General features: G+C 34.8%; 1 protein-coding gene across 1 annotated transcript in view; it reads right to left on the bottom strand.

Annotated features, from left to right (window-relative positions):
• The window catches only part of TUSC3 (tumor suppressor candidate 3), a 97,678-nt gene that overhangs the window by 58,072 nt on the left and 20,344 nt on the right, over positions 1-19,262 (bottom strand). Inside the window, exon 2 of the mRNA XM_015862354.3 lies at positions 5,015-5,184. Coding sequence (XP_015717840.2) covers positions 5,015-5,184 — 170 coding nt within the window. The remainder of the gene's footprint in view (positions 1-5,014; positions 5,185-19,262) is intronic.

A 19,262-nucleotide genomic window follows, 5' to 3' on the forward strand; every position in this document is an offset into this window, starting at 1 on the left:
TCTATTTGCATGTGGTTAGATGCAAAAGCAGCATAAATGTGCTCTGCAGCTTTTCTCAAAACACATGTATGATGGCAAAGAATACTGTTTAATTAAAAACTGTAGCTTCAAGACAGAAACTCTGCACTGAACATTAAAATATCATTTTTTGAGAGCAAAGAGGAGGAAGACGGTAAGTGTTGTAACAAAACACAGCTCTCTCTCCCATTAACTCTTAACTGAGACCAGCCTTAGGCATGAGATATATTACGAACAACTCCAGTGGAATTTTCTTTTATTTTGGGATAAATCTTTCTTGTATAAAATATTTCACACAAAAAATCTCCACCCATTAAAAAGTAAATCTTATGAGACATAAACTCGACCCTCAACCTTACTGACTGAATACAACTTGCAACCTAAAACAATTATTCAACAGGTTAAATTTGCAATTACAATAATGGATTATGCATTGGATTGGTTGCTTCTAGAACCACATACCAGCATTAAGCAGACTAACATGCTCACTGTGATCCTGAAGAGGGCAGTCAGACAACATCAAAGGCATGCTGTAAAATCAAGAAGTATCTGTAGGGCATTGTTCCGTTAAACCTCCTATATTAAAGCTGGACCATTTTCATTATAAGAACAAGATAAAAATCACTTCATCTTCATGACAGCATTCTTCTTCATCTACTTTTCACGTGTGAAGTAACTATGTCTGGGAAATTTGGATACTCCAGTTATGCCTCTACTGTTTGACAAAAACCTCTTGTTCGCTGTGATCTACATGTATTTGTGCATTTTTACATTAAACTATATTGAAAAAAAAAATAATAACAGGTAAAATGCACCTTCAGAAAGTAGTATTTTGCAAAAAGTCTTCTTAAATTTTCTGTAAGAGCATACAGATGTTCTATAACAATGCACTGAAAATAGCAAAGTATTCTGCAGTTCACCCTCATTGCAACTCTTACTAAGTGTGGAAGGGAGAGACTCCTACAAGGAGTGGTAAGTATACAAAGTTACTGAAGAACATCCTACCATTACTATATTAAATTACAAAAATTACATCCTCTGTATCACTTCTAAGAGATGCACTGCTGATACAACAAATTGCATTAATAATTTTTGAAATGTTTGTTACTCTTTGTTTTTAAATACAATATTAGTGTAAGTGCTTGGATGTAAAAAATTCAACCTCCAATTAACAACAGTTAATATCAACTCCATCACCATTTATCTACTAGTCTACACCTACCGTTAGTTAATATCATCTCTATCATTTGTTTACATTAAGTGACATCAATTGTATAAAATTATGACAATATAAACATAGTATGAAATTATTATAAAATATATAAAATACTCTACAGACATACAGCATGATCACACTTGGGATGAACTCATCATAATAATGTTACCTCTGTTCTTGTTAGGTTTGACTGGATTTTTCTTAGGGAAGATTTAAATGACATTGCTGCTAGTCTCCTCTTAATTTTGTAACAATGGGTAGCAACTTAGGAACTAGCAATGCCAGCAGTGGTACTAAAAAGCTTTCAGAAAATAGCTAACAGTTCAATGAAATGTTACTACTAGGTTTTCCTGGAATATTCAGCACACTGAAAAAAAAAAAAAAAAAAAAAAGATGCTAAGCAAAATGTCTTACATTACATTCATTAAGTATTTTTATATTATGCTCATTAGATATTAAATGTTTTATTTAGGAAGATTCATTTTGTAGGTGTCTATGGCAGATAATGACATCTGTATAGTTTGGTTTATATTAAATTTGATTAATTTTACTCAGTTAGTCCTACATTATAGTATAGAAAACACAAAGGGAATGTTCCTGAAGGAATAAAATAGAGTGTGGAATTACTTGCCAAACAAAGCAGTAGAAACATTATTTTTGGCATACTATAGACTGTAAAAAAAAAAAAAAATTTAAAAAAAAAAACAAAAAAACATTAAAAATGTACAATTGCTAAAGAATGGACTAGCAGGTGACCTACCAGTTCTTACCCATCTGTGATCAATACAGTAATTTAACTCCAAAGCAACTCTTGTATACTACTTGGAATCTTTTCCCTAAAAGAAGAGAGGAAGAGGCTAAAGACATATTTTAGCTACTGCTACTTAGTATAAAGATAACAAATTCAGAAAGTTTATATGCTTCTATGTTTTCATTTATGGTGACTCAGTTTCTTGGTGGAAAGCATGAAAGAACCTACCATTACGTTCAGAATATTCCCCACATAGCACAAAATGATACAGTGTGGATAGGAGTTAAAAACTGCAGTATTTATGCAATCTAAATATTAGTAATAACAGAAAGCAAGTTAAAATCCATGCTGTTCTATATACATCATTCCAATAAGTCCAATACTCTGCAGATAAAGTGATACACAGAGTTCATATTTTGTGGAATCTGAGAAGCAGAAAGCAAAAACAACAACTAAGATACTAAGAGTTTAGATATTTTTCAGAAGGTGGTATGGCACTGGAACAGGTTGCCCAATGAACCTATGGATCTCTGGAGGCACTCAAGGCTCTGAGGTTAGGCAAGGCTCTGAGGAGTATGATCTAGTGGGTGGCAACTCTGCCCACAGCAGGGGGTTGGAAGATCATTAATGTACCTCCCAAACCAAGCTATTCTATCTTTCTACCAAGATACTAAATTGTACTGGAAAAACAAATACACATAGAACTTTCACTGACTCCTTCCATGCCCCCTATTCCTTTTCTGAACATGAGTTCAAAAGATAATTTGTTCTTACTACAGCTAAGACACGTGGCAATGATTTTCTCACTACTTGCTCTTTCGCTCTTGATCAACCAACAGAAAACTGAGAGGCAGATGGAGAGATCCTGTCCTTTTCTTCTTTGTAACATCCCCTTGACCGACAATTTTATTTATTTATTTTTTTTACTGCTGACCTGTTTGATCAGCTACTTGAAAACAGTTCAGCTTATTCTCAGAAGTGCAGAGCTAGGACATAGCACACCCAGACAACATCCTGTCCCAACAACATTACTGGTCTGTTAATCTTCTGTTCAGGTGTACTTCATAGAAACAGCAACATTTATTTGGAAAATCTATTTAAAAATTGCTAACAAAACAGCCACCTTTCTTCACTCATTTACTTTTTTCCTTTTTTTGTATGCAATTGTTTCAGAAGTATTATGAAGAGAAACTGTTAGCATAAATTTTGGACAGAAGCATCTTCACAGAACATTACAGATTTCTTTTAAAATCTAATTTTCCTTTAGGCAAACTGGCCACTGAATAGCTAACAATAAAATAACGCATGTGTTTCAGTTCTGTATACCCTATCAGTGCTCCTGCACATTAATTACCCATTGATTTGAAAATGTCGATTTTCCTGATAATGGTTTTATGCGCAGTATGATCAACCTCATTAAATTCCTTTTATTACACATGAAAGAGAGGATCTCAGCTTCACAATCATTTAAACAATCCGAACCAAAAGTGGTAATGTTGATTTTTTTCTCCTATGCTTAAAGATTTTTAGTTGTTTGTGTACATAAATGCCTAAACTGGCATATTACAGGATAAAGATTATTAGCAAAATTAACTTCATTAAACAATATGCAGTTCTAAGCAAAATTAACTTCCTTAATAACTGCAATATTAATGGTGTTTTCACACATCTTGCAAAAAATCTGTGCATTATATAGGGAATGAATTTGCTACTATTGCTACGACAACAAATACACTCATCCCTTATAAAGCTGAGCTCCTGTACTTTTATCTACCTGGTAAAAAAATAAGTAGCAATTTAAAATATGGCAAACTTTCAACACCTGTTTCACCTCCTAAAGCTGAACTCTGGAAACACAAAGATCAAACAGTAGCTGCCATGTTTAGGAAGTGGTAAAATAATATTCCTTTGACTTCAGAATTTTGGACACCTTCTGTACCTACACCTTCTCCTTGAGAGTTCACAGTTGATGGTGAACTCATGGGAATGCAATCAACACTAACAAAAAAAAAAAAAAAAAAAATCTACAGCAAAGTTCAAGGAAAGATACGTAGAACTACAGGTTTACCTCTTACAACCTTACTCAAGTTGAAGTTCCTATTGTGAAAGTTGCATTCCATCACCTAACAAATCCAACTAGCGACTTTATCAACTTCGCATATTATTTACAGTGCACCTACTTAAAACCAAGAAATACTTCTTCCTATAAAACTTATCTATTTCACAGTTCCATGCAGCATTTTGCTGCAGATTTAGATACTGTTTAGAACATCCAGCACAATAAACCCACCTATTACTAGACTCAATAATTTCCAGTGCATGTTTTGGCTGAAGAAGGTTTTATTAGCTCAATTTCTGATTTAGTATGGTAATTAAATGCATTACTAGCTTTCAGTACTTTGGCCCCCGTCCCATATCTATCATTAATCATTTCTGGATTAACTCCGTTGAACTAGAAATTTGTAGAAAAAGATCTTGTATTATAAGAATACCAGTACTACTCCAATATAAATTTTGATAGGAACTACCAGCACATATCAGAAGTGCAGTGTCAGACTACATTCCTCAGTATTTATGCTCTCATGGGAAAATATGCTTACATTTTTAAGAACTGTTCAAATCTGCGAAATCACAGAGCTCACTTGAGCCCAGGATATCACTTAACAGAAGAAGATAGTGGGATGTCATGTTACTAAATAACGATTATTCTCTTTATCACAAAACACCTTTGGGGAGACCAAAGCATAAAACTGTTTCTTAAATGTGTGTTGGTTTTGTTTTGTTTTGTTTTGTTTTCTGCAGTATACATTTTATTCAATTGTAATTAAAAATGCTGAGAAAACTTCTGAACATTGTCCTACAGATTAAAAAGAAGTTGAAGAAGATGTTGTAAAAACCACATGAGACTTAAACAGAAAATATCCGCCCCAAGCCAAAAAACAACCCCACTCATACTGAACAATGATTAAAACGTTCACTTGAAAACTGAGGTGAGAAAGATGGAAAAAAATCGCTAAGGTATAAATTACCTGCAAACAGAGCACTGCCGCTGTGGCTGGAGAGCAGTGAACATCACTATCACGGAGTAGTTACGAGGTGGAGCCTTCACAAATCTTCGGAATTTGTCTCCATTCATGCGGATGACTGAGCGCCTTGAGCTCCATTCCATTAACTGTTCCACCTTCTCAGCCAGAAGATTCTGTAATTGAGGACAGAGAAGAGGAATTTTCAAATTGAAACATGAAGCACTCTGCGACTATATTCTATTTTTGCATCTCCTGAGCTCCTACTGACTTAATCTGGAAGTTAGGGGGCAGCTCTATATCATAGTCTATCCTTGCTTGTAGACAAACAGATCACAAGTATCTTAAAACAACTGTCTGGTCTTTAAGAGAAATGACACATAAAATGAAATCAGACCTACAGCTTGTTACTTAAACAAAGGAGTAAAGCAAGGATGACTAAATGTAAGATACCAGTATGGCACTTAACTTCCATGTAGCTTTAGAAATTGAAACATTATATCATGTACTCTATTCAGTAAAAATTGAATTACAGGAAGGTAATATTATAATGCAAAAAATCTGATATGGAAAGAAAAAAAATTGATGAGAAAACTGGATAATATGACTTACACAGATGTGGAGTGCTGCAGGAAGATTAACAGAAATGGAAACAAGGTTAAAGGGCAGCAAGCGAGAGAGAAACTGAGGTCAGAAAATTGGAAAGTGAGAGACCTGTGCCAAAGCAAACAAGAGTTGGCAGTAGACAAACTAATGAGGATCTGGGAAAAAGAGAATGTGAGGACAGGTATGAAAAAGATGAAACCAAATACTGTGCAAGAACTGTCCAAGGAGATGAGTTTAATAAATAGGTTATTAAATAAATAAACTGTAAGATCAGTATAAAAATCAGGCTATATTGATCAGCAATATACATACAAGGACTGCTCCAAAAGTAACACCTCCTATTTTATTCAGTTGGCCCATTATGTCAGAGGCAAACATTTGTGGTACAGCAGCAGAGGTTGAACAATCTAATCAATATTCTATTACATTTTGTTACCATGCAATTGATATCAGCAGAGGGGCAGTTTGACAAAATGGCATCTGACATGGAAGTGTGTATGAAGCAAAGGTATGCTGCTGAATTCCTCCATGATATAAAAAACACCTATTAGCATTCATGTATATGGAGACCAAACAGTGGAGGTGTTTCAGCAGTGGTAACAATTACATGAAAGACAAGTGAAATTCCAGATGGCCATGCAGATTTTTACAAGCTCGGCACGAAGGCTCTTGTTTATCACTTTTGAAAACTCATAGCTAATTATGGTGACTTCTGAAAAATAATGTTTTTGTAGCTGAAAATTTGCTCTATCAGTGTTATCGTGCTCTTTGTCTGTGTTGTAGTTTCCATGGAAATAAAGAGGTGGCATTACTTCCAGAGTGACCTATGTATATGAGTGAAAGACTGAAGTACTAAGGTTACTAGTAAATTACACTGTCTTCCTTATTTTCCATCCTAAGAATTAGAAAAGATGGCTCTTGCACAGCTTCTTATGATACACTAATTGTAATCAGAAGTTTCAAGTTTAAGAGAAGATTTCATATCAAATAGTTTTGAAACAATTTTTTTCCCTAAAAAGCCTAAAAATAATCATTTGAATTTTCACTGACATCAATATATTGGTTGAGATCAATAATTACCAAACTGAATGAGATTATAACTGTTTATCAGGAGAATACCAATGAAACAATTAATACTAGAACTTTACTTCCACTAAAAGTCTTACTTGTTTTTGGAAGTTTAACTTCAAAAAGACATTAGGAAACTTCTTTTAAAACAAAACAAAACCAAAAAAAACAAACCCAACAGTAAGCAGGTTTTTTCTCAGTGCACCAGATAAAAAAACTACCAAACAAACTAACCTAGTAAATTTACCACACTAGGCAGCCAAGCTAGTACTTCAGGAATATGAAGCTATCACGTACCATTTTATTACTTGCTTTATTGGATTCTGAACAATATACTTGTTTCAAATATAAAACTACCATTGAATAGATGGTGGATAACTACATACATCATAAAACTCCTTCTATAGACCAGATTACCAAAGCTTAGGTCACTGGCTGCACTTTATTATCCTACAACTTTTAAAAGCCACTTCTATTCCAGAAAGTCTACTCTTGCAGAATTATTAATAGAAAAGACCTTCCAGAGTAGGTCTAAACTTCACAGTCAAACCTGTGGAATGTATTATATTTTAAGGCCTTCTGGTTTATAGCACTGTGCAGACAGTTGATATTGTTCTATCATTTATAGGATCTTCACACAATGAATGCCGCTCATCTCATTCAATAATGAAAGAAATACATCTAGTGTTAAATGAGCTTCTGCTGTAGTGATGCGCTTTAGTTTGAAGCTGAGTATCAATTTTCAGGAAATATGGCAGATTTCAGCATTACAACTGTCTGTTTAAAATTAGTATCAGAAAGGCACCCACATCTTAGTCAGTATGCTCTAAAAAATGAGCAGCATATTCAAAGGGAAATAAATGTTACTTTTAAATACTGAAGATTTAGAGATTCACAATTCAGAATGTCTCTTAGCTATTTTTTTTCTAAGAAAATTGAGTTTTTAAAATAAACTTGTATAAAAATAAGATAAAATTATTGTCAAGTAAAGGCATGACTGAGTTGCATCTCCAGAAACAAACAAACAAACAAAAAAAACTTCTGTATAAAATAACAGTTGAAAAGCAATGGAAAAAGCCTTGATGGGGAAAATATTCTATTGATACACAGGCAGGCACTGTTAGAAAACAAAATGAAAGCGATCTCTCCAAAATTATACTTGCAAAGAAAATAAAGATGTCCTTCAGTATAATTCTTTCCCCAGTTACCATCCAACCACACAAGTACAAAAACTATCAACCAAGTGAATCGCCCTGAGCCTTCCCAACTTTTGCAGGTGTGTCAATAACTTAAACTCTTCCCACCTGGCAAACTTTTCTGTGTGCCACAACCCTTGACATCTCCAGATAAAAGAACATGATTACATCTGATTCACTCATTGTGAATCTAAAGGGATTCAACAAGGCCATGTGCAAAGCATTGCGCTTGAGTTGGGGGCAGTCCTATGTAAATGTACAGATGGGGAGAAAAACTCGTTGAGAGTAGCCCTGCCGAGAATGACTTAGGAGTCTTGATGAATGAAAAGCTGGACACAAGCCAGCAGTGAATATTTGTAACCCAGAAGGCCACCAGCATCCTAGGCTACATCAAAAGAGGGCTGGCCATCAGGGGGAGGGAGGTGATTGTACCCCTCTTCTCTCCTTGTGAAGCCCCAGCTGGAGAGCTACATCCAGGCCTAGTGACCCCATCACAAGAAATATGTAGACCTGTAGAAGCAGGTTAAGAAGATGGCCATAAAGATTATCAAAAGGCTGGAGCATCTCTCCTATGAAGAAGGCTGAGGGTGGCCTTCCAGTATTTGTGGGGAGCTTATAAACAGGATGGAGTCCAACATTTCACATAGGCAGATACTGATAGGACAAGGAAGAATGGCCTTAAACTAAAACACAGGAGATTTAGATTACTTATTAAGAATAATTTTTTTACTTGGAGGGTGGTGAGGCACAGGGCACTTAGAGAAGCTGTGGATGCACAGTCCCGAGAGATGTTCAAGGACAGGTTGGATGGGGCCACAGGCAGCCTACCTGCTGAGTAACAGCCCTACCTATGGCAGGTGATTGGAACTGGATCATCTTTAAGGTCCCTAAGACTATAATTCTCTAAACAAAACTCATCTAATGATTACTGAGATATAGGAATAATTGTTGCTCATTATCAAGAAAACCACTGACAATAACTCATTTTTTGCTCCTGTCTGTTCCATACAAATAAAGACCCCACACTTTCTTAAGCTTATTTATTTGCAGAGTTGCTATGAATATTTACTAGTTAATTTACCAGCATTATGCTGATAATTCAATGGGACTACTTTAGCTGAAATACTGGAAACAAACAAACAAACAAAAAACCCACAAGCAAAATTCTGAGGACAGGAAATACCTCCTTCAAGCAAAAACATCTTGGAATTACTCGGCTACACAAAGTATTTAAATCAGTGGATGAGAAAGCAGTTCTGTGTCATTTATGTATTTTCATTAGCTGATATCCTCTCCACTCAGAAAGAGAATACGTAAGGCACGTGGAAACAAAATAAATGCTAAGAACTATAAAACCAAAACAATAATATTGCTTCCATTCTTACACTGTTTTGAAAGCAATGCAAATACAAAGCACAACATGTTATCCAAACTAAGTAACCTTTAAAAACTTAATTGAGAAAAAATCAAAATACGGAAGAAACAGAAAGCAGTTTTTTGGTTTTTTTGTTTGTTTGTTTGTTTAATTAGGACAGGGATTTTTCCATGAAGACATCACCTATGAAAATGTTTTTTGTTGCTTCAGAAGGAGCAAAGTAATTAATGTTTTGGCCTTAATCCCACTAGCCAGAAGAGCAGTCCCTACTGAAATTAGGTTCTTGGAAGAGCAATTTTACATAATTCTGCTTTTGTCCCTATGGCTAACAAAGGAATTTTCCATGTTAACTTGTCTGTACCACTGAAACAAGAAAAAAACAAAGGAGCATAGTTACAGTTCCTCTGTTTTAAATCTCTATTTCCACTTATGTGATGAAACACCTATGCTACCTATCAAAACAGAAGGCAAGTTGTAACAAGTTATAAGAAAAACGATGCTGGCAGGCTTGGCTTCTGGCATCTGCAGCTGATTAGAAGCTTCCAACAAAACAACACCCTGTTGCAGATTGCTTTCCAGCAACGTCCCCGTCTCTTTCTTGACTCTTAAATCAGTAGAGCTTGGTATCCACAAGCCTTCCTTTTAGTATTTTGTGACTAGAAGACTAGCAACTCTAAACAAAGCTTTCTTCACTCATTCTCCCTAAACACGATGCCTATAAGATAAAGGGATAAATAACAGTAACTACAACCTAATATTTACAGATGTTTCCCTTCACTTGACTGTTTATCTTCTTTGGCTAAAACTTCGTTTCTCTAGACTCAGATAAAATCATTCATGGCCAGGGGAAAATAAACAACTAAATAATCAGATTTCTCTAAGTGCTTTACACTGCATACAGTTTATTTTGAGTTTTCATCTTTAATTCTCCTTTAATTTACCTTGTCTTCCGTTAGACCATTGCCACATGGGTAACATACAGCATAAAGAACTGTTAAAAAAGGGAAGTCCCAAAAATCCTATTTAATACTTCAGTTTCTTAATTAGCCCAAATTAGCCACCTTTCATTTAGAAAGTACTGGATCTATCAACTGGGCTCCTTCAGCTTTCAAAAGAGGTTTTAGCTTTGAAGTGCTCCTTCAATACTTGTGAGCACGGTAAATCTTAACTCTGGAAAGTTAGGGTCATGGTCTGTATTATAAAATAGCACTATTATTAAGAAAAAGTCCTCAAAAATAATACTAAGAATTAGAAGAGGCCTCAATCAACACAATGTCCCTACATTTTTTGCAAAAGCAGGAGTTTCTCTAACAATTCCCTATGGTTTCTCTCTCTTTCATTAAGAGGAAATGCTAAACTAGAGCTCACACGGCATATGGATATCAAGTTCGTTTTAAAAAATAACTTCTTCGATCCTTGTTCTTTGAGTAAGAAATAAATTCCTTTATTGAGAATCCATGCTGTAAATGTTCCCTACCCATACCATCAGTTATTATTTTTTTTTCTCTTTGGTTGACTTCATTTAATAAACAAGCATGTGTTAGTGAAAATATAACTACCAACGTACACAGAAATATTTTAAGACAGTAACTTCTCTAAAAACAGATATAGAAGTATTATTTCTATTTACAAAAAGCCATTATCTAAACGTAGTAATGAGAACCCATGTAAGCTGGCACAGTACAACTACTCAATATTATGCTCCACTGACTTGATGTGTTTGTGATGGTTTAGGCAGGATTTGCTTCTTCCAGTCATACAACTTACTTTCATAATTACGCAAAATAGCCTAGATTTTCTGAGAATAAACGTAATATGTCTTTTTAAGATCTGAGTAAATAAAGTAATAGAGAACTGACGTTTTTGATTTTTGGCCACAAGGCCCATTACTAGCAATTAAATAAAAAACTGAGTTAATTTCCTATTACATACAGCTATCATCTGATAATTTTACAAGAAATTACATTAAGATACATCTGTTTGGCTTTTTTTTCCCCACAGTAGAAAATGCAGGCTAGAAAGTAACCTACATAACTGTTTACATGGATTTATTTGATCCAGTGGATTTCCATGACTTTCCAGGAAGTACAATCCAAATTTGATTACTTTCAAAAATACAGGAAAATAATTTTCTTTGTAATACTTTTCATCATCTTCAAGATTTGTCACAAATTCTATTTTTCATGGATACAGATATATACAGTTCATCTAAAACAAATTTCACTACTAACTAGTAGTAATAAAGTATGGTTCTAGTATTGTGAACAAGCAGATATCCCTGTTGTGTTGCATTAAACACTGCATTCATCTCTTGCTGAACATACAGAAATAGATCTACATAAGACGCCATGTGCAACACAATAGACTTTTCTCCCTACTTTAATTCATTGTTGTTGTTGTTTTCCACAGTATATAAGTAATTAAAAACACAATGAGAAATATCAGAAGGATGAATTTGAGAGAACATACTATAGCAAAAGCATTTGCAAAACGTTACATTCTATCTTGTTTAGGTCACATTTATACTTAAGGGATATTACACATGAGACAGCATAATATAGGACAACCAGGATTCTGTACTGAAAGGCTTAACAAGGTCCATTTGTTCTCACTGGAAAAGATTTCAGGGTGACCTAGCAAAGAACACTAAAAATTCATTGGCTCTAGGACAGGGGTAAAGTAAACACTTAAAAATATTAAAATGATGTAAAAAGTTAGAAACTAATATAGATCTCCACCAGTAGTTCAATTCACCTTATGAATGACTGTTTCATTCAGTATTTTAGAACTCTTCAGATCACTGAGACACACATTAACATTCATTCAGTCTGCCATTTTCAAATATTTGTGAGTTCTAGTCAGGATCACATGCTTAGCTAGGACAGCCTTTTACATTAATTTCTATGAGTACTTCCAGTAGTTTCAGGAATTCCTCCAAACACCCTCCAGTATCTTTCATCAAGTTCAATTTGCTGCAGTATTCTCCTCACAGCACTCACAAACCTGGCTGGATCTCCAGTAGAGAATTATGAAGTAATCGCTGGAAGTCATTCAACAACTATTACATAATTTGAGTACCTCTCTCTTGCTACAAAGAATACCAACTTCTAAACTCACCACTAACATCGCGCTCTTTTTCTTTTTGCTTTTTTTTTTTTTTAAAAAAAAAAAGGTAGTAACTTTTGACCCTCCTCTTTCCCATCACTTCTTCAGGATCTGGATAATCAGCATGCAGCCTTAATAAACTATACAAATTGTTTAAAGAAATGGCATCTGAGTACTAAAAGCAAAATCTCAATAGTACAAAACCAAGGTAGAAGCCATTGACTTTTTTTCTTCCCCCTACCCCAAATGTCTTTTTTCTGTCTTTTGAGGCTAATGTCCTTAGAGCCTTTGAAAAAAAACCATTTCAGTCTCTTTCAAGACTTCTGTTTAACAGCTATTCTCAAGCACTGTTTCTAAAAATAAGCTGACCATTTCTTCAAACAACCGTACATAGCCAAATGCTTCCCCATCAGCTTTATTATGAATTCTCATATTTTACTGGATCTCTTTAAAGCAGGAAAACTATTAATAAGATACACTGTTACAGAACAAGCCATTAGAACCCGGTAATCCGGGATCTGTTTGTTCACACGTTAAAGAGTTCACTACAGAAAATGCAACTCATGTACTTTATATACAACAAGAAAACAACACTCTTGAGAAAAGCAATAAGATCCTTAAAAAAAAAATAAATTCCTTTTGAGAATTATTTCTCCGGTAATATTTTCGATATCTGTAACAAAAGAACTGGAACATGAAGTTGATTTTGATGTTACTTTGGAATGTAGTACAGGCAATTAGAAACAAAATTTAAACCAGAAGATCAAGAAAACAGTTTACATCCCTGGATTTCATCCTCCACAAAATGATGTTAGGTTTTAAAAACCTGCCTGGTTGTAGGTTTAATTCACATTTCTAGAGCAATTTCAGAGAATTTCCAAAGAGCAGATGCCAGTACTCAGCCACCCATTGCAAACAAGTGCTTCCTGTTGTTCAGACAGAACCTCCTGTGTCAGCTTCTGCCCACTGCCTCTTATCTTTCACCAGATACCACTGAAAAGAACCTTCTTTATCTTGCCTTCAGTATTCCTGCACATTGATAAGATCTCTGTGAGCTTCTTCACCAGGCTAAACAGTCTCAGCTCTCTCAGACCTTCCTCAGAGCCCTTTCAATTTCAAAACATTAGATGGAAAGCATGATATTTAATAAAGGTATATGAACAGTACTGAAGAGCAGCTCCATCTCTTTTGAAATTTGAGGTTCCTTTTGCTTCAGTGGAATGCTGACAATAAACCAGCTCAGGTGAGTCAGTCAAAATATTGTGAAGATGAAAGAAATTACATATATATAGGCAAGTGCCTCTTGAGTCAATCTTATAGAACTGTGTAACAGTGCATCCGAAAAAAAATGAACTTAAATGTTAGTCAGATTTTTTCTCTTTATATACAGTAATATTAAAGACATTTTACAAAGCCATTCATAGCTGAGCTCTCTTCACGGTGGAATCACCACATAGTCTAAACTCTTACAAGCTGTCAGTTACTGTACTACCACTGCAGTTACCCAGTTATCAGATAATCAAACTAGATTACGACAGATAACCAAACTACAGGCAATGATGAAAAGGGACTTACTTCCTCATCATCAATTTTATAGGTTACTTCAAGTAACATGCTAAAATGCAAATCCTGTAGGCTCTTCTTTCTATCATGGAAAGATTTGCTACAATTAAATCAACTTTTAACAACAACAAGCAGCTTATTATAAACTTCTATCTATGGGAAAATCAATAACACTTTACAGTTAACTAGATTCTGAAGTTAGAATGGTAAGGGGCATTCTATTAAAAGAAATGCTGCTAATTAATTTAGCTTCAACAATCATTTAAATAAATGCACAGTAAATATGATACAAATCAGAGATGCTTTGGGTCCATAAATGAGTCAAAACTTAGTGTAAAAGAGGGGAATGAAAGGACAGAAATTAAATTGTAGTACAGTACCTTAAGTCATGCTTAGTAATCAGAAATATACTGCTTAAACAAGAAAACAATGACAGCTCCATCAAACAAGCCGTAATAATGTTGACACAATCCCTCTAATAATGACTGCAAGATTTATTTATCTTTTTAATAGCTCCATCAAGGAACATAGAAGTACTTCAACTTATTTTGTTACTATATAATGGGCATTTAAAATGAGAGTAGACAATAATAAAGAATATGAAAGACTTTTAAATAAGGCTAAATGACCTTTAACTAAATACATCAGCAGAATTCTTGCAAAGGTTTTCCACATAAGCACAAAAAGATCAGTTCAGTTGAGGCCTCAAAAAGCATCTAGTTGAAAAACATTCTAGGTATGAGTACACTGGCTACTTAATCTCTCAAAACATACAAACAGAATAGGCAGAGGTCATAGATTACAGAGTGAATTCTCAAGTACCTGTTCCCTACTAGCACCTTTACTTTTAATAAATAAGAGTTACCTTCCTTAAAATGAAGCAATACTGTTAAATTTCTCATTTGGTTCTTCACATCACACTTAATAGTAAGAGATTTAAAAGGATGATTTCAGATGCATTACTGCAAAGATGCAGTAATAAGCAAAAAGTGTTTCCTGTCTTGTTAAGCATGCTAAATATTTTCTGCACAAATTGGTCTATGTAAAAAATGAGAAAAATCAAAGCTTCTCCTCTGAAATCTGTGATCACACTGGTTATCAAGTTTTAAAGTAGAAAAGTTACTATTGTTACCAGAGATACTGAAACACCTTAATACCCTCCACCACTGGTATCAGCTGCACTTTCTTCCTTCGCACTTCCAGGTTTTTCCTGAAGCTGTAGAAGTAGACATCTCTGCCTCTGATTACCAGCAGGCACCCTGATCCATTCTTAATACAGTGAGCTCTTAACAGCAACTCCATCAGGCCAGGCCAAGTACCAGCCTAATCCACTTGAGCACACACATCCTACTACGTACTGTCCTGTTCCTCATCATTTGCATTTAAGTGACAAACTGAAATAGAAAACGCTATCTTTGTCTTTTAAATAATAAATATCCACAAAGGATAAATACTGAAAAATTACCGAATCCAAAGGCTGTGTTATCTTTAAGGAACACATCCATATGTGCACAAATAAAATGTATGCAGTTTCCTCTCTTCTTGGTTAGCAGCTAAGTGAAAAGATACACTACAGCTAATTCAATTTATTATCTCACATTTAAATATTCTAGTTTAGAAATCTGAATCCTGCAATGTCAGTATTAATGTGCTAGTTAACCACTCTACCTTCCAGCACTCATACACTTTTCAATTCCCATCCAGTGTGCAATAAAAAATTATAATACAACACGAGTGGCAGAAACCTTGTTTTTTACTGTGCCGAAGCAGTTTTCATGTGAAAGGTTTTCCTTTACAAAAGAGAAGGTCTGCAGTGCTGCACTTTTTCTCAATGTGACCCTTCAGAAAATCACTTCACCGCTTCCCCAACAAATGCTACTACAGTTCTTACCATTATAATTAACTGGCAAAGTTAACTACCCCATTAGATCTAGTTGCTAACAAAGAACAATGGTCTAAGCTCACATCTCCCTGATAGAAAGATAAACCATAAAAACTCAAGTAGTAACTGAAGCAGAGAACCAGTTCTGATCTATTCATTGTTCTCATATATTCACTTTCCAATGATGACCTAAGTGGCAAGTTAACCAACTACGCAAAGATCAAGGGAGAACAAAAAAAAAAGGGGGGGGTGGGGGGTGGGAGGGAGAAGAGAGTATGTGAGAAATAGCTTTGATAAAATAATTCCTATTGAGAAGAAGATTAAAAACAAAGGTAAGACCTCATAAATGTGTTTAACATAAAAATGGTTACGTATTCACTGCACATGCAAGAACATGAACCAAACTGCCTTACTACATGGAAAAGCACCAATCAGGAACATTAACTTCACATTGATCACAATGCTTTAAACATAATCTATTAGGGTGATTTTCATTGCATATGAGACCCAAACATCTTCTAGTATTAAGAAATATACCAAAGGAAGAGCAAACATAACCCTTACTAGCTCCTTCCAATTTTAACCCAGCACAATTAATCATGCTGTTCAAGGGACCCATGGTTTTAGACTTCACATCATGAACTAATTTCATGAATGATTATATTTCATACTAACAAATACCTTTTCCACAAAACTTTATTATTCACAGTCACAAAATGTACCTACTAGTACAAGGGGAAAAACAAAAAAAAGACTGAAGATAATTATGGGGGGGAAGCAGGGGGGGTGCAGAGAACAAACAAATACACCTCATTCTACCATGCATAAAGATCAAACATAAGCAACAGGGTTTACATCCAGATTCAAGAAATGCACAACGGACACTTAAACTCTTCCATACATTTTCACTGAACTAAACTGAACTAATACATCAGTGACCATACGGAGGAGAAAAGAATTACCAAAAATTAGATGCAATTACTGTCCTAATCCCTACAGACATGAAGACTGAGAACACACTTTATCTCCATTTGACAGAGAGCTATCCTTTAACAAGAGCACTATGTGCTTTGCTGTCAACTTGCAGCTCTGAATCAAATTTAAAAATAAGTATGTGAGGCATTATTTTCCAATTTATTATCCTCGTGCATAAGTACTTATCTCCTTCTCCAAGAATTTAGTTCAGTTGGCTTTAATTTGCTCTGCAGAACAATACAGTTCCAGTAAAGAAATAGTTTATTAAATGAACATATAGAGTAAACAAAAATAAAAATTATAAATAGCATTCCAGACTACACATGCACACAAGAAGTTAAACCTGAAGGACTGAAACTGTAGAATAATATCATCAAGTAAATTTGTTTATACGCAGAATCCAGGTAACACCAGCTACACTGAAGTCACCTGTTTTCCTTCCAATCTATTAGCTTGGCCAACTGAGTTTGGACAAACGACCAACACCGTAACGTGAGATGATAAATAATATTTTACTGAAAAAAGCACATCTGTCAAAAATTATGGGCACATATGGTTCAAATGACAAATAAATGTTCAGAAATAAAAGTATTTAAAGATCCCATAAAATACGTAGGGTATGTAGCCCAGATGGCTTTTTACCGCTTCTTCATAAAGGCAACAAAATAAATAAAAGTAATCTGTATGCTATTAAGTCATTTTATATACCCACAGTTCTGCAGTCAGGAACAGTTAACCAGAATCTCTAACACCAAAAGAAAAGTTTCCACTTATACATAAATACAAATAGTCTGTATAAAGCATATCAAAGTTTCCACTCAAAAACCACAGTTAACTCAAGAGGAAAATTTACTCTTCTGCTACCTGTAAATGGCATTTAAAGAGACTGTCAGGGAGACAAAAAGAGATGTACACACACTAATCTCTTGACAATTACAATCCGAAATTTCAACCAAGAAGAGAAATTTCAGGTAAGGGTACACTCCTGCCAGAAGATGTACACTAGAGGAAACCCAAGGCTCTCACAGAGGCTTTGGCTGTGCTGGTGAGAGTTCAGTTCCTGAAGTGAAACAAACACTTAGAGCAAGCTCAGCTACCTGTTGTCTCTCTTCATGGTCCAAACTAGATTTAACAGCTCCTTTTTCTTTTTTTCCATTTTAAAAGTAACATGGGATCAACAAGAGTGACCAACAACAAAGATTAACACTGAAAGTAAGAAGCAGATTGGGAAAACACCCAAGAAGGTATAAGCACAACAAAGTGAGCTTCTACTATACTCACAGCAGAAGGACAAAAAGTATACTTAAATATGGTCTGTAAAGCTTAAAGAAAGAAGCAGTCGAATTACACACTTGAAAGAAGGTAGAAAAAAAAAGAGCCCATAGCAGCTGTATTCAACTCAGTAACTCAATACTGAACAGACCTTTTAAACAGCAGAACAATGCATTTCCTCTACTCTAAATGATAAAGATTTTTGTAGACAAGTTTAGGTCACAAGCATAACATCGTTCTGATTTATGCTCTTAATTATTTTGTGCAAGTAACTATGATTTGACTACTTGTCTTTAAGCAGAGTCCTATTAAATCATAGTCAAGGAGCAGAGTGCAACCACACAAGGCACTAGACAAGCACAGACCACAGAGAGCACTAGCCCTTGAAGTGTCTCCTTCGTTTGTTTACTTACACCTGCATACAACATACAAGAGATCAATTAAGAATGCAAGAAGACAATCTACAGTTGCTTCAGATCTATTGTCTAATCATTGTAAGGGTTCTGGAAATAAGAAAACAAAAGCCAAAGCAACTTACGAAGGTGTCTAAGAACAAATGCTTTACAATGCTTCCTGAGATGCTCCTCTAATAGGAAAATATTACTAAAGTTGATTTTTTGTTTTGAAGAGTTAAACAGATGGACAATAAAGACACTGCAGGGTAATAAAGACTAGGGAGACAGCAAAAAAAATCTGCTTATGCACAGAACAGGAAAATGAAATACGTTCTGAAGCATTTGTTTATTACCAATAGTTGCAGAAGTAAATGGTATGCCATTTGTCACAAATATTGAAGGACCAGAGCTAGAATACAAACAGAAGGCAGATGGGATAAATAAAATGCTGTCATTTTTTAAGTTTTCAGAGGAGCCATTGCTTTAACATTCATTAACTGTAGAGATCCTTTATTTTATCCCTGAAGCCCTAATTATTGTGAACCCACACTGTCATCTACATTTTTTTGCAAGACTGCATCCTCTCCCTTTTTAGAAAACTTAATTAAATCTTTAATAAGCCAGTATAAATGTAAAGGATGTGGAACACAAAATATCACCTTATGCATATTTATTAAATTTCTGCAAACCCTAAAGCACTTCTCTGCAGATTAATGGTATGGAAAAAAACTTATTTCAGTTTACCTGTCAAATTACTTTTTTTTAAATAATTTCATCTGTCAGTTCTTATGACAGGGACTTTACTACTAAATAGTGT

This window comes from Coturnix japonica, chromosome 4, assembly GCF_054131305.1.
Source record: "Coturnix japonica strain WE chromosome 4, WE-NBRP24, whole genome shotgun sequence".
NCBI lineage: Eukaryota > Metazoa > Chordata > Aves > Galliformes > Phasianidae > Coturnix > Coturnix japonica.